Source organism: Urocitellus parryii, chromosome 13 (assembly GCF_045843805.1).
Source record: "Urocitellus parryii isolate mUroPar1 chromosome 13, mUroPar1.hap1, whole genome shotgun sequence".
NCBI classification, from domain to species: domain Eukaryota; kingdom Metazoa; phylum Chordata; class Mammalia; order Rodentia; family Sciuridae; genus Urocitellus; species Urocitellus parryii.
The window spans coordinates 59,766,199-59,781,264 of NC_135543.1; the positions used below are offsets into that span (position 1 = coordinate 59,766,199).

The 15,066-nt window shown below is 52.0% G+C and overlaps 1 protein-coding gene across 2 annotated transcripts in view; it reads right to left on the reverse strand.

The window, feature by feature from the left end:
- Positions 1–1,922: 1,922 nt before the first annotated feature.
- Positions 1,923–15,066, reverse strand: part of Gnal (G protein subunit alpha L) — a 117,539-nt gene continuing 104,395 nt past the window's right edge. For both annotated transcript variants that reach the window (XM_026415493.2, XM_026415494.2), the window contains exons 6-12: positions 13,999–14,053; positions 12,520–12,593; positions 10,588–10,646; positions 9,895–10,015; positions 7,391–7,521; positions 5,696–5,763; positions 1,923–2,069 (exon numbers count right to left, since the gene is read on the reverse strand). In XM_026415493.2, coding sequence (XP_026271278.2) covers positions 1,923–2,069; positions 5,696–5,763; positions 7,391–7,521; positions 9,895–10,015; positions 10,588–10,646; positions 12,520–12,593; positions 13,999–14,053 — 655 coding nt within the window. The remainder of the gene's footprint in view (positions 2,070–5,695; positions 5,764–7,390; positions 7,522–9,894; positions 10,016–10,587; positions 10,647–12,519; positions 12,594–13,998; positions 14,054–15,066) is intronic.

Sequence of the window (15,066 nt, forward strand, 5' to 3'; positions counted from 1 at the left end):
GCTGATCCACAGAGTGTACTTGAATATATTAAAGACTAAAAGAAAAATAATGAACTGACATAGGCTGTCCCTTCTCTGGACCTGTACTGTTGAAAGTTCAGTTCTGGACATCTTTACAGATTGTCGCAGGACGACCGAGAAAACCAAACCTGTGGCTGTGGATGGAACTGAAGCACCATTCCCGTGGCGATTGAGCCTTCTTTAGGGGTCGTGCCAGGATGTAGCTCTTGAGGCTGCATTTGAGAATCTTGCACAACAGCCATACGTTCTGCCTTCATATTTCAAATAAAGGTTCTGTGGGGTGGGGTGTAGCTTAGTGGGAGAGCACCTGCCTGGCAGGACAAGGTCCCAGCTTCCATCCCCAGCATTGCAAATAAAAATGATTTTAAAAAAAGATTTTATAATGTTTCATCTTCACAAGACAAATGAAGATGCAACCCTTTTCCTCCTCATCCGGACGCAAACACAGATTCCGCTTTGCTTTTCTCTTGTTATCTGTTGACTCGCCTGGTGGAGTCTATGCCCAAAGCTTTGGCTATGGGGATGGTGGTCCTGTTCCTACCTGGGGAACTTGAAGGAGTCTTTAACTAGCAAAGTAATCAAAAAACATTGACTGGGAAGGAAAAATAAATCCCTAGCTCTTGGAAAGGTGATGTTGTGATCTGTACCCCAGAAGGGAGTTCAGGATTTTGCAACTGAGACCCAGAGAAGCACAGGCAGGTGGCTGAGGCAGTGTTGGGACAACGTTGTTGTTGAGGATGACATATAATTCACAATTTCTTGGAACCAAGGGATATCTTACAAAGTCCCAGGCTGATGAGAATGTCGCCAAAGCTACAGATACCATTCGTTCCCTCTTACGGAGGAAGCAGCAGGTCAGGATGACATCAGGCTGATCAGCACTACTGAAACACAGGTCCTTTACAGGGAGAACCATCATCCAAGGCACAAAAATCTACAAGGAGTTTTCTTTAGTAGTGATACAAAAGAATATTACATTTTGTGGTCTGTACAGTGTAATAAACCAGCAATAAACCAACAGTGAAAGGAATATATGAAAGAAGACTCCACCCAAATATAGTGAAAGCATAAGGGATCTTTTTTCCAGACAGGACAGGTTTTCTAATAGTGAATGTGGCAGGGGTTCTGCCTAAATGCCAAAGGCTCAGAGGAGCTCTAATTCAAGTGCCTGAGGCTGGCAGCGAGGGCAAAGGAGACTGAAAAAGGGCTTCTCAGCTGGGTGTGATGGAGGTGGAGGCCAGAGGATCGAAAGTTCAAGGCCAGCCTCAGCAACTTAGTGAGACCCTGTCTCAGAATTAAAAAATAAATAAATAAATAAAGAGAGCTGGGGGTGTGGCTCAATGGTAGAGCACCCGGGAATCAATCAATTCCTAGTACTGCCAAAAAAGAAAAAAAAAAAATCTCTGCTTGGTTGCTCAGGGTCTCCTCCATGCCTTGGGCCAGCCACCTGCTGGCCTTCCTCAAGGGAAATCAGAGGCCCCTGGCTCGGGGCACTTTGCATATGCCTTTGCAATCATGCTGAATAACTTGAAGAAGGAAAAAAAAAAGCACTTTCTCCATCTACCTACAGGGTCTTGGTGAGTCAGTCGACAAGTGTGTGACAGGGGTCCCCACCCAGAGAGGGCTCCCTGCAGCATCAATGGGTGAGTGGGAGGTTCTGCAGCAATGCAAATCTGGGGGTGGAGGTTGTGTTCAGTGAAAACCAAGCAACAGAACTAAACCCGGGGGGTGGAGGTAGCCAGAGGCTTGGTGGGGCACACCCAGGGCAGGACAGACAGCAGCCAGAGGGGACTAGACACTCACTACACCCTACCATGGCTTGGATGGATGAACACACAGTCTGGCCACTCGTTGGGGTGGCAAAAGGGATGGGGGCAGCAGAGGGACAGGGACAGTGGGCCTCACAAGAGTTCGTACTGCTTGAGGTGCATCCTCTGGATGATGTCACGGCAGTCGTTGAAGACCCTGCGGATGTTCTCTGTGTCCACAGCGCAGGTGAAGTGCGGGTAGCAGTAGTGCTTGCCATCCCCAGTGGCTGTGCTGATCCTCTGCAAGAGAGAGCCAGGGCTGAGGGCCGGGTGGGCCCATGCACTCGGGGCGGGTCGGGAGCACCTGGCAGGAGGTGCCTGGACAACCCGGAGCTTACCTCTGCCCACAGGTGATCCCTGCTGAGCTGGAGAGACAGCACCCAGGTGCTGTCCAGCCTCAGGAGAGGCAGGCTAAGGTTTCCAGAAATGGGCACCTAAGCATGGTGTGCTGGAACACACGTCACGTTCTCCTCTGTCCTGTCTACTGCTCATGGTGCAACCCAGGGACTGGCCTTAGCTGACGTACTTTTAATAAGCTTATTAAACATCTGGTGTGACTGGCGGTCCAGCAGTGGGCAATGCACCGGTCACAAGGACTCCTGCTCACAGATGGTCTTCAGCATTTGCTGATGGTGCCCTGGGCTGGCAGTGGAATGTCTCCTGGCAGTCTGGGAGCACAGCACCTTGTTGTCCAGTAACTTGGGGGATGCAGGTTAAAGATCCCTGATCATGATGCCTAGAGTCACAGGCTCACGCACACCCTGAAGCTGCATGGGTGGATGAGAAGTGGGCTGTGGCTGAATCTGAAGTCTGAACCGGCACAAGTGGTGTGCTACCAAGAAGAAATTGGACACAGACACAGGGAGTCCACAATGAGGAGGAGGTGGCCGGCTGCAAGCCAGGCAGAGAGGCCTCAGGAGGAAGCAGAGGGACTTCAAAGCTCTGGCTTCCAGCAGTGTTTGGAGACCTGCTGTTCAGGCTCTGGCAGCCCAGGACTGCTCTGGGCTCCTCGGGAATCCCTGAGCCTCCTGCCCCTCCCCTGTCTGAGTGAACGAATCTTCAGGTTCTGTGACTCCTCCAGGGGTGGGTTAGACTAAATTTGAGCACAAGTCAGGCTTCTCTTGAACATTTTTTTTTTTTTTTAATGTGCGGGGAGTGGAACAAGTGCTTCACCAATGAGCTACACTCCCAGCCCCTATTTTTCATTTTTAAACTTGGGAACACCAAAACCAAGTGTCTGTGTGCGCACTCGGGCAGTGCTGGGGATTGAATCCAGGAGCAATCTGCCTCTGGGCCACATCCCCAGCCTTTTTAAACAATTTTTACTTTGAGACAGGGTCTGCCTAAGTTGCTGAGGCTGGCCTCCCACGTGCCATCTGCCTGCCTGTCTCCCGAGCCACCTGGATGACAGGTGTGCACCACCATATCTGGCTGGTTAAATATCCTTTGTGCCCTAAAGCACCAGGTGAGCTATGGGTGCACACAGCGTAAGTGCACCGAGAACAAATCAAAAGAAGGCTGTTTTCTGTAACCACCAGACTAGCTGGTCCTGTCCCAGGGCAATAAAAAAACTGGGGTAAGGAGACATTATTGTTGCAACTTGCAAATCTCGCACAGTTCTCCTCGCAGCACACCTGCTTTGATCACTGGCTTTCACTAAACACGAGGGTGGTAACTGGTCAAGGAGAACTGGCAGTCCCCGGCTCTCTGCATGCCTGGGGCCCTCTCTTAGGAGACGGTGGTCAAGGTGAAGGAAGGCTCAGGGGAGCTGGTGAAGCACCAGGCATCACCTAGGAGGCAGGAAGACTGCCATGGTGCTGGGGTGCCAGGATGCAGCTGTCCACCCCACAGCCACCACACCACTGGGAGGCCAGTCCAGCTCTGACTTGGCACTCCCAGCTGGTTTCCAGTCTGAGGGACAGGATTGTTCCCAGTGACGGGCAGGACCCTGGGGGACACCTGCCTCTCCCACTCCTGGCTCCCTCACTCCAAGTTCCTCCTGCCTGTGGAGATGGTTCCAGCTGACCCTAGGGGAGGAAGGGCCTTGTCGGAGACTCACCCTGGTGGTTGGCACCCTCCTTAGGCAATGACTGTAAAGTGCATCTAAGGAGGATGCTCACCGGGCGCGCACCTGGCTCTCAAAGTGGACTTCCCGCCACTAAGCCCCTTGCTCCTCTGCCCTTCCCAGAGGACTTCTAGTAGGACTAGAAATTTATGGCTCATTGGGCCTTAGAACCTAAGGCTGCCAGTTGAAGCTGATTTTTTTTTTTGGGGGGGGAGGAAGTACTGGGAATTGAACTCAGGGGCACCCAACCACTGAGCCACATCCCAAGCCCTATTTTGAATATTTTTTGAGACAGGGTCTTCACTGAGTTGCTTAGTGCCTCACTTTTGCTGAGGTCAGCTTTGAACTCGCGATCCTCCTGCCTCAGCCTCCTGAACCATTGGGATTTCAGGCGTGAGCCACTGCACCTGGATAGGTTTTTTCCCTTTCCAAGGAAGGAAAGGTTTGTCCAGACAAGGTCTGAATGCCCCTTATTTGGGGGATGGTGTAGTTTGTCTTTGGCACTGTGGATAGAACACAGAGCCTGCTAGGTCCGTGCTCTGCCCCTGAGCATCAACCCCTGACATTTAAAATGGTTCTTTTTTTTTTTTTTTTTTTTTTTTTTTTAATTCTGAGACAGGGTCTCACTAAGTTCCTGAGGCTGGCCTCGAACATGTCGCACTCCTGCCTCAGCCTCCCAAGTAGCTGAATTACAAGTGTGTACCACCCCACCTGGCTTTTATAACCTCCATCTCAATGCCCGACATTTTCATACTTAATTAACATTTAATTCTGATTAAAGCAGTGTTCCATGGGGCACTTTCTAATGTGTCTTATATTTTGAGGTCTTACAAGGTGCTCCTCAAACAAAGAATCCCCGGATCTGCTAGGAACTGAATTGTCTTATTGAAGATGTTTCCAGTATGTCCCCGTGTAGGGAGGCTCTGGGAATCTGACCACCAAACACCTGCTGTGGATTCAGAGCAGCAGCAGGCCCCAGATTTATGTATTTGCAGAAGATTTTCTGGTACCGCCTGTTCACTTCCTGGAGAACTCTTGTCTCTCCGGGCACGGATTTCTTACCATCCTTACTTTCTAAATCAGTGTAGGACTCAAAAGGCAACCTGCCCTTGGAGTGTGATGGCCAGGGGGGTAGGCAGGAGAGCTGAACTGTGGCCCAAGGGCCACTCCTGCGCTGGCTGGGCTAAGAAACTGACCTGTCCAAGAGACAAGGTCCACTGTCATGTGCACCTGCAGTCTCACCAGGAACATGCCCTTGGCATTCCTTGTGAGTCACTAGTTCCAAGCCAGGAAAAACTCACAGCTCGTTATTCAAGAGAAAAATAAATGTAGACATATATACATAGAAACAGCAAATTCGGCAAAATTTTATCAATCTGGGGTCAATTTGCATAGAGTAGATGGGAATTATTTGCATTTTTTCCATGTTTTATGTAAATCTGCAAGGATCTCAAAGAGTTGAAGATGAAGAAAAAAGAAAATATCTTCATTTGAGCGGGTCCATTTTTATGTTAAATTTTTCCTGTTACTGCTTTTGGTGGAGGAAGTGGGGTATCAAAGTATGAGAGCCGGAGTCGCAGCCTGTGCAGCAGGGTTCTGTTCTTTTCAGAAAGCACAAGTGAGTGCTGTGTTACCCTGGTGAGAAACCTGACCTCTCTGATTCTCAGTGTGTGCCGCCGTGAAGGGAGCGAACACACCTTCTCTCGTGGCTCATGATTTTTGGGAAGACTCGGTGAGATCATGAAAGGCTAAGGAATCTGTGAATTATAAGGAGCAACGTAACTTAGAAAATACTGCTTACCAAAAACAAGTCCCGGATAAAGAACTTGGCTCTTGTGACTTTAGGGTCTTCTCCTGCATCTGGTGTCGCTGCGGAAATTAAGAATGGAGATTTAAGTGGTGAAAGAGACACGTGGGTGGAAACCAAGGAGGAACCGGAGCTGGGCTGCCCTGGTTACCGCGTCCACCACGCCAACAGAAGGCTCTTTCCTTCTCCCCCAGATCACTGACATGTCGTTCTTGGGCCTCTGACAAGGCCATTCTTTGGCAGTGCTGTGGCCTGAAAGTGTGTGTCCCTCCCAAGTTCTCTCAAAGCTCCAAAGGTCGGTCCTTTGGAAGGCCATTAGGTCAGGTGGGCTCGAGAACCAGGGAGGTTGGGCACACCTTCCACTGTGTGAGGATGCCGTCAGAGGCTCCATCTGTGAAGCAGAGACCCCAAATCTGCTGCTTCCCAGCCTCCAGTACAGGGAGCCAGAAATTCCTGATGTTTATAAACCACACAGTCTCAGGTATCTTGTCATAGCAGCCAAAATGGGCTGAGGGAGGTAGATACTCTCCACTCAGATAAAACGGGCGCACCTCCGTGCATGCTGACCACAGCTCCAGAGCCGGCTCTGTCCGCAGGCCTGCTCGGACAGGAAGACTGGCAGCCCTGGGCCTTCTGGGGTGAGGGTTGGCACCGGCTGCTGGTGTGACTGCAGCTGGCTTCCACCAGCCCTGCTCTGAGGGGCGGAGGGAGGGGGGCTGCAGCAGGCACTCTGGCCCTGGGTCCTCCTGAGATGGTCTGTGGTCCTGGGACTGGCCCCCCATTTCTGCACGTGGGACATCTGTTCTCCTGTGACTTGGGCTGCGTAGGTGGGCTCACCACTCTGCCTTCTCTACTGAGGGTCCATGAGGACATGGCCACTCTCCTGGGAGCGGGATGGCAGGTCTGCCCTCCAGACCGGCCAGGCTTGGCTGGAGGGAGGGCTGGGCAGGCCATGTCGGTGTAGCAGGCAGAGAGGGCAGCACCCCCAGCTCTCAGCTCAGCTGTGTGGGGCATCACTGAGAGCTTCCAATCCCAAATGACCCTAGGCACACCCCCAGTCCTATTTTGTATTTTATTTAGAGACAGGGTCTCACTGAGTTGCTTAGGGGCTCGCCATTGCTGAGGCTGGCTTTGAACTTGTGATCCTCCTGCCTCAGCCTCCCAAGCCACTGGGATAACAGGCTGCACCACTGCCCAATGGCCCTTCCCTGTGTTGCACGGGAGTGTGAACCATTTACAAGTGGATCCTAAGCCAGACATTGTAATACAGGTCAAGCGTCCTGAGATGCCTCAAAACCGAAGCTTTTTGAGCATCAACATGACACAAGTGGAGTATTACACGTCTGACCTCAAGTAACAGTTAACAGCCAAAACACAGGTGTGCTACAAACCTGCAACCTCACCTCAATCCGTGGTGTAAGGTGGACATGAAGCAATGAGTTCCACGGTCAGACCCGGGCCCATCTCATGATGGAGGTGCAAACATCCCCAAATCATAAAGCCCCTGGGGTCTGAAGCACCTCTGTCCTGTCCCTGGGTAAGGGTGCTGAGCCTGTGTGCCAGCACTTCAGATGGCGCTAGAGGAGAGGGCTAATGGGGACTGGTGGACGTCTTAGTTCAGGAGGTGTTTGAATGACTGGACCAGAGAAGTCGTCACTCCTCCGTCACAAGGACGTGCTGGAGCCTTACCGTCTTCGGGGACGGTGTAGTTGGCGTACTCTGGGAAATAGTCTTCGATCTTCGATTTCCCCGCTAGGACTTTTTCGGCCAGCATGTCCTGTTTGTTCAGGAACAGGATGATGGAGATGGTCCGCAGCCACCTGGAGAGCAGGAGACACAGACTTCACCTGTGCTGGGTGAGAAAGCTCCGGGCAGGGCTGTCGCTCAGAGGCAGAGCGCTCGCCCGGCACAGGCCCGCCCTGGGGTCGCCCCGACATTAAAAAACATTGTGTCTTCCTGGAAATGTACAGGATTCATTTTTTTAAAAAATTTACTTATTAATTTTTTTGGTACTGGAGTTTGAACCTGGGACACTTGACCACTGAGCCACATCCCCAGTCCCTTTTTCATTTTGAGACAGGGTCTTGTTAAGTTGCCCAGGCTGGCCTGGAACTCGCAATCCTCCTGCCTCAGTCTCCCGAGTCGCTGGGATGACAGGGGTGTGCCACCGTGCCCAGTGATGTTCAGGAGCTACAACTGTTTGGTACACCAGTACCCCCTTCCAGCTGTAAGCCAGGATAAACACTGGGAGTTAGTGGAGCAGTTCAGCATTTTCCAATTCAGCTTCACTGGGGACATAAATTTACTGGTACCAAAACCAAGATTCATTCATTAAACAGAGACAGTAGGATTTTTGTGGTGTAATTTACTAATAAAGGGTCAGAAGACTGACACTGGAAGAATCATTAACAACAGCAACAACAACATATCACGACTCATTAGCTCAAGGCAGAGCCTGGTGTGCCCCTCACTGGGTCTCCTCTGGAGCAGTGGCCTCCTGGGGCCAGGATGTCCATCAGATCTGACCCCTTGAATCTCTACCACCAGCTCAGTACAGGGCGGGGACATCTGGAGGGGTCTGTTCTCTCTGCCTCATGAAACAGTATCTGAGAACTGGCTCACAAAGAGTCTAGCAAAGCAAGGAATCAGTACCGCCTTGGGGGCCCTTGCTTCCGAGCTTACTGGTCAGCCCACAGTCATCTATTATAAACTAAAGCACAGGCCAGGCTTGTGGTGCAGCCCACAACCCCCACCACTTGGGAGGCTGAGGCCTGAGGATTCAAATTTGGGGCAAGGCTTAGCTATTTATCTAGACCCTATTTTGGAATAAAAATCTTTTTAAAAGGCCTGGGGATATAGCTCAGTGGTAAAGCACCCTCCCCCCCCCCCCCGGGGAGGGGGGGCAGTCCCCAGGACCACACACACACACACACACACACACACACACACACACACACACAACAAAACCCCCAACCACTTCCACCACAAATGGAAATGGTGCATAGCTTCTTCCAGTTATAAACTACATAAGCTTTATAAAAAGGTTATTTTGAGAGTATTTTTCTATTATCTTAGATTAGTCTTAATTAAGATAATAACTTATCATCTTAAATTATAGAAAAATATTCAGAAAAGACTCAAATGTAATTACACCAGAGAAAATTACTATTAAACTGATCATGTTTTTACAACCAGGCTTTTCTTCTACTCTCACATATATTTATAAAATAAGAACATTTTTTTTTTCAAAACCACTTATTTTTGTTGTCTAGGTGCTGAGGGGGCACCCTGTGCATGCCAGGCCAGTGCTCTGTCTCTCCGCTGGTTCTGTGCCTGCTCCAAACTGCAGCACTGTGTCCTTCCTCCCGGGGGTGAGCAGCGGTGAACTTACAGCCACTCCAAAGCAGAGGCAGGGTTGGCATTTAGTGGCCCGATTTCTTTCCCATTAACTTCTTAGACCACAAAACTGAAGACAGTGTTGGACACTTGATAGAGATACTCTTCCAATGATCCAAGCCTTTTGCAGGGCTAACTTATATTCCTTGGGCTCCTTGGAGACACATCTCAATGCCATGTGAGTAAGCAGTGCCTGGGTGCTGGCACCCCGGCCACAATCACCTCGGCCACCCTGCAGTTGGTAGAATCAGCCTGGCTGCGGCTGTGGTTTTGAGATGCAAGGGCTCTTAGAGACCCTCAGTTACCTGTAGGTGCCTTTTTTTTTTTTTAAACTGGGGATTGAACCCAGGGGTGCTCTACCACTAATCACACCCCCAGCTCTTTTTATTTATTTTGAGACAGGGTCTCCCTAAGTTGCTGAGCCTGGCCTCGAACTTGCCATCATCCTCCTGCCTCAGCTTCCTGAGCCACTGAGATTACCATCACCACACTCTGCAAGTGGCCAGCAAATGCTGGATTCCTAAAATTTAAGCATAGAACAAAATCAATTTTGAACCCCAGATGTAATCTCAGGATTTCAAAACAGGTCTGAAAAATGTCTTGACAAAGCACATTCTGTGTTTAATTGAGCACTTCCCTCATTGTCCACACACTAGATGGGTGAGGGAGGCCCTTCTTAGGATGGTTCAGGGTCGATCAGTGAGGACAGAGTATGTTTCGGGGGGAACAAACATGAACACATTCTTCATAAGAGAAGACATGCAGTCCGGTGTGAGACTGCGTGGGCCCCGCGTGACCTGTTGTTCCAGATGCTTTCAAACAGGTCCAGGGACTCTCGGAGCCGGTTGGTGTTGTTGTCCTCCCGGATCACCATGTTGTAACTGCTGCAGGCCGCCACGTAGATGATGGCCGTGACGTCTACATGGGGAACAGAGGAAAGGGAAGCCTGTGGTTAGACCGAGGCAGTGGTCTGGGGTCAGGGTCAAGCACACGCCTGGTAGCAGCTCAGGCCAGGGACCCGGCCGTCCACTGACCACTGCATGCGTGGTGTCTGGTGTCAGTGTACACCTCACGGGTTGCCCCCGAGAGAGGTCACTTTGGGATGCTTAAGTTCTTTGTGAGATTTGTGTTTCAGGAAGAAGCACAATGATCTGATAAAAAATGCTGCAGTTTGGCTGGGCACAGCGGTGCCCGCCTGCCCCAGAGGCTCCGGAGGCTGAGGCAGGAGGATGGCAAGTTCAAAGACAGCCTCAGCAACTGAGGGAGGCCCTAAGCTACTCAGTGAGGCCCTGTCTGTAAATAAAATATAAAAGAGGGCTGGGGATGGGGCTCAGTGGTTGAGTGCCCCTGAGTTCAATCCCTGGTACCAAAAAAAAAAAAAAAAAGCAGTAGTTTGCATCCTAGGTAGGGGAGGATATCCCACTCAACGCAGTCCCACGGGGCTTGCTGAGCTGGCCCTCTCCCGGGTCCTGAGGGTGCGTGAAAATCACCGTTGAAACACTGGATCCATTTCCTTCTCTCGTCCCTCTGGCCACCAACGTCGAACATGCTGTGGGGAGCAAGGGGAGACTGTTGGGGGCAGCAGGAACCCGGGCGTGCCCACCTTCCTCCTCTGCTGTCAGAATGTCCCCGTTCACAAAGCTGCATCTGCCTCATCAGGGCCACGCGTGGGGCTGCCAGCTCTGTCCCTCCTCTGTGGCCCTGCACAGTGGAGGCTCAGGGAGGGCTCAGACAGGCAGCAGCCTGCAGTGTGCAGGGGCACATAGTAGGTGCCTTATAAATGCAGTGGTTTCTAGTTCACACCACATCCTACGCAGACGTGGGGGCCTCTCTGAGTACATGCCAAGTGCCCACCCAGGGTAGCTCAGGTGACCTGTCCTGGCTCTCAGACATGGTCTCTCTCCTCCCCTGGACAAGGGAGAAAGGCTCCCTGCCCTCCCAGCTGTGTCTATGTCCCTCTGGGCCACTGCAGGCCTCTTCCTGGGCCTGCAGTGGGTCTGGTCCCCTCCTGCATCAGTCCAGATCCCTGGGCCGCCCAGGTCTCCCTCGGGGGCCTCCCCTGCAGCTCTCCAGGCAGCACCCGCCCCTCCCCAGCATCTCTCCTTTAGCACCCCTCCTCCACACCCCCCAGGCTCCTGGCTAAGCCAGACTTGGGCTCTGGGACCACGCAGTCTGTACCAGCTGGCCCGGCAGGCTCATCAGCGACCCTACAGATTTCAGCCTGCTTTGCCTTAGCACATGCTAAGGTGCTTGATGAGCAGCTAAGCCGCAGAGCAGAACACTGTTCAGCAAACCCTGCTGCAGTGGGACGTCTCCTTGTTAGTAAGTCCCCATGCCCGGGACCTGCTGCGGTGTGGGTCACTCCATGACTGTACAGCTCTGACCACAGCGTGGACCTAGCCGGGCTTTATCCAGCCCACACGGCCTGACCATGTCCTGCTGGGTTCTCAAGAAATGCAGAGGAAGTGCACATGCCTGCCCGTGGAAAGTTCTGGGCATCGTGGGAGTCCCGCTCAGGGCCCTCACTACTGACTTGCCACTGAGGTGACGTGGGCAGGGGACAGGAGCATGTTCTCAAGTTGCTGAGCCGCACAGCAGATGTAGCAGAAGCTCCAAGGAGCCAGTGCGCTGGGATTTGAAGGCTGCTTTGACGGATCTGTAGGGTTTGCTTAGCCAGGCAGCATCCAGGGCTTGGAGGACTGGGTGAGCAAAGGCACTGTGGCAGGGGAGCTGGGTGAACTTTGAGGACAGTGACCTGGTACAACCTGGTGAGGTAGAAGACTGGCCAGGCCTATCCAGGTGGTCTGGGTGGGAAATATGAGGGGGCTAGGATGGGCAGTGCAAACGGCTTTGTGGATGGAGAATCAACTGAGGGTCTCAAGGGAGGAAAACAAAGAAATAGGTTCATTCAGTGAAGTTTGTGCATGGACAGCGGGAAGAGCCCCCCCAGGGGTGTGGATGGGGGAAGAGCCCCCAACGGGGGTGGACAGGGGGAAGTGCCCTTCAGGGGAGTGGACAGGGGGATGAGCCCCCGCAGGGAGGAGGACAGGGGGAAGAGCCCCTCAGCGAGATGGACAGCAGAAAGTGTCCTCCCAGTGGGGGGGACAGGGGGAAGTGCTCCTCAGGGGGTGGTACAAAAGAGGTTGCTGGCTTCAGTTCTCAAATTCCTGATTTAATCCAAGGGCCAGTCAAACCTGCGACCAGGGTGAAATGTCCCTTTCCTTTAGGGGAACACTTCAGAATACTACTACTTGAAAGTAGGTGGTAAGATGCAAGATGCCCACCCTGGCTTGAGATCAGATTTCACCCAACAGCCTCACCTGAAAGGATCAGTCTCGTTCAGGCCCCTCCAGCCCCAGGGCGGGGTCCTGGGACCCCGCCCTCCATCCCACCTGAGGCTCCCCTCTGAACAACATACTCACTGAAAATTCACTTTGTCCACTTGGAATCGTGTCTCGAAAATTCCCGATGTCAGCACCCTGCACCTGAGGAGGTCCTGGGAGCAAGGAGAGAGAAGCCAGCTCAGCCCTGCCCTGCTGTGACCATGGTGACTGACCCTTTCAAAGGACAATTTCTACTGTAAAAAAGCAGTAATAGCTAAAGACTCAGATGAACGCTCTGTCTTATCCTCCAGGGAAAATCCACAGTGAATGTATAGATTTGGTCCCAAAGACTTGAGAACTGTGCTTTTCTTTTCTGTTTTTTTTTTTTTTTTTTTTTTTTTTTTTTTTTTTTTTTGGTACTAGGGATTGAACTCAGGGGCACTCAACCACTGAGCCACATCCCAGCCCTATTTTGTATTTTATTTAGAGACAGGGTCTCACTGAGTTGCTTAGTGCCTCACTTTCTCTGAGGCTGGCTTTGAACTCCTGCCTCAGCCTCCTCTTTTTTCAAAAACATTCCCGGTGGTGAACATCTTGCGACTGCTTTGCCCCTGACAACTGAGTCACAGCACTCGCCTCTGGGTAGAGCACCTCTGCTCCTGTTCAGCTCTGGGTGAAGAATACTTTCGGAGAGAAAGTAACTCTGCATTCACAAACCAGGGACCATAAGACTCGATTACAGATTTGCTCCCTTCCTTCCTTGAATATCTCTTTTCTCTAAGATCTAAGATGACATGGTCCCCAGGGGATGGAAAGCCAGGGGGTTTCACTAAGGGGACATCTCTGCTTCCCAGGCAACCTCAGGGTCTTCTCTTCAGCTCCACCTTTGTGATGTTGATGAAGCGCTCACTGTGCTGCCGTTCTGGACCGAGATAGGTGGTCCTGCCATTTTACACAAGGAGGAGTGTTTAGGACAGGCCTAAGGGATCCATCTGAGGTTAGGAAGCCCAGAAGGCTGCAGATCATTTTAAGCCCTTGGAATTGGCTTCAGGGAGAGAGGGACCTTAAGGGAGAGAGAGGACCTCAGGCTTCCAGGGAGGGGAGAGGAGGGAGCCTCCAGGGGCCCCAGGCTCAGGCCCCAGGGATGCAGCTCTGGGGGGGCCTGAATGCATCCCCTCCTATCCTCCTTGGGGCGCACCAGCTCTGGAAGGCCTGGTGGCTGTGGAATTGAGCCACCTGGGCACCCGTCTCTGCACATGCCTGAAGCCTCTGTGCCTACAGTTTGCTCAATCCAAGGGAGACCGTCGGGCACACCTGCAGTGTCCTATGGGACCCCACTGGGCCCAAAGCAGAGAGGCCCCATCCACAAAGGGGAGTTGAAGCCTGGCTTTCCTGCTGCCTGGGCTTCTTTCCAGGCCCGGGAGCAGGGGCTCAGGCTTGGTGACAGGCTGAGGACACTGGCATGCACAGTGAGCATGCAGCAGGCATCTGAAGGATTTTTTTCTTAACCTGTTTTAAAACGGTCACTGAGTCTCTGGGAAGTTGGCCACAGGCTTGCACAGGGTGCTGCTTGCCTACCTGGTCAGTGGGAGTGTAGTCCACCAGGCTGACACTGTCGATTCTCTCCAAGAAGCTGCAAGAAAAGCCATGTACGCTCAGCGGCAGGTTCTGATGCCTGTCCCCTGGGTTGGGGACACATGCTCAGGGCAGAACAAAGTGAAAAACCAGCCTCTACCTCAGAGCAAAGCCTGTCCAAGGACTGACCTTTGTCCTTGGAAAGACCCACAGAGCACTCCTAGGCACATTCCCACCCTGCTAAGTGGTTTATCTACAAATAACAGGAGAGATCTGCTGCCCCAGGTGTCCCTGACTTAGGCTAGGTGGGGATCCATAGCAGCCCCCTAGCAGCCACCAATCAGCATGAGACAGGGAAATACCTGGGATGCCAGATGACCCCCCAGTAGTTTATGGTGGTTGATAACGTGTTGGGAAACCATGTAGTTCAGCATGTACACCCCTCTTGGCTTAAACCAATCAGTTCAAATGCATACCCCTCTTGTAGTAACCAATCTCCCTTACCCAACTTGTTCCTGCCAGTGAATGTGCTAATCATGTTTTAGAGTTGTTATTTGATTTTCCCGCCGGTGTGTGATGGTTTGCTAAAAGAGGTTACGATGTATGTGAAGTCCCTGCCTTCTTCAAAGAATGTATAAAAATGCTGCAAACCCTGGGCTCGGGGCCTCTCATCGTCACCAGTTGCTGTGTGCACGCAGAGGACCGAGCTAGCTCGTAATAAACACCTCTTTGCTGCTTGCATCGATCTTGGGTCTCTGGTGGTCTTTTGGGGGTCCCTAATTCGAGCATAACAAAAGCACACGAGGACTGGGCGGGCTGAGAGCTGAGGTCACCGCCCACCTTCCTTCCTGAATGCATCGGACTGGATAATGCTACTGTCCTGCCGAAGAGCAGAGGCCTGATTCTGGTGTGTGTGTGTGTGTGTGTGTGTGTTGGGGATGAACCTGGCTTCCCACAGGCAGGGGCAAGCACTCTGCCCTTGAGATAAAATTCTAAAAATTTTGAGAAAGGGATTTCCTAAATTGCTGAGGCTGACCTTGAACTTGGGATCCTCCCACTTCAGCCTCCCGA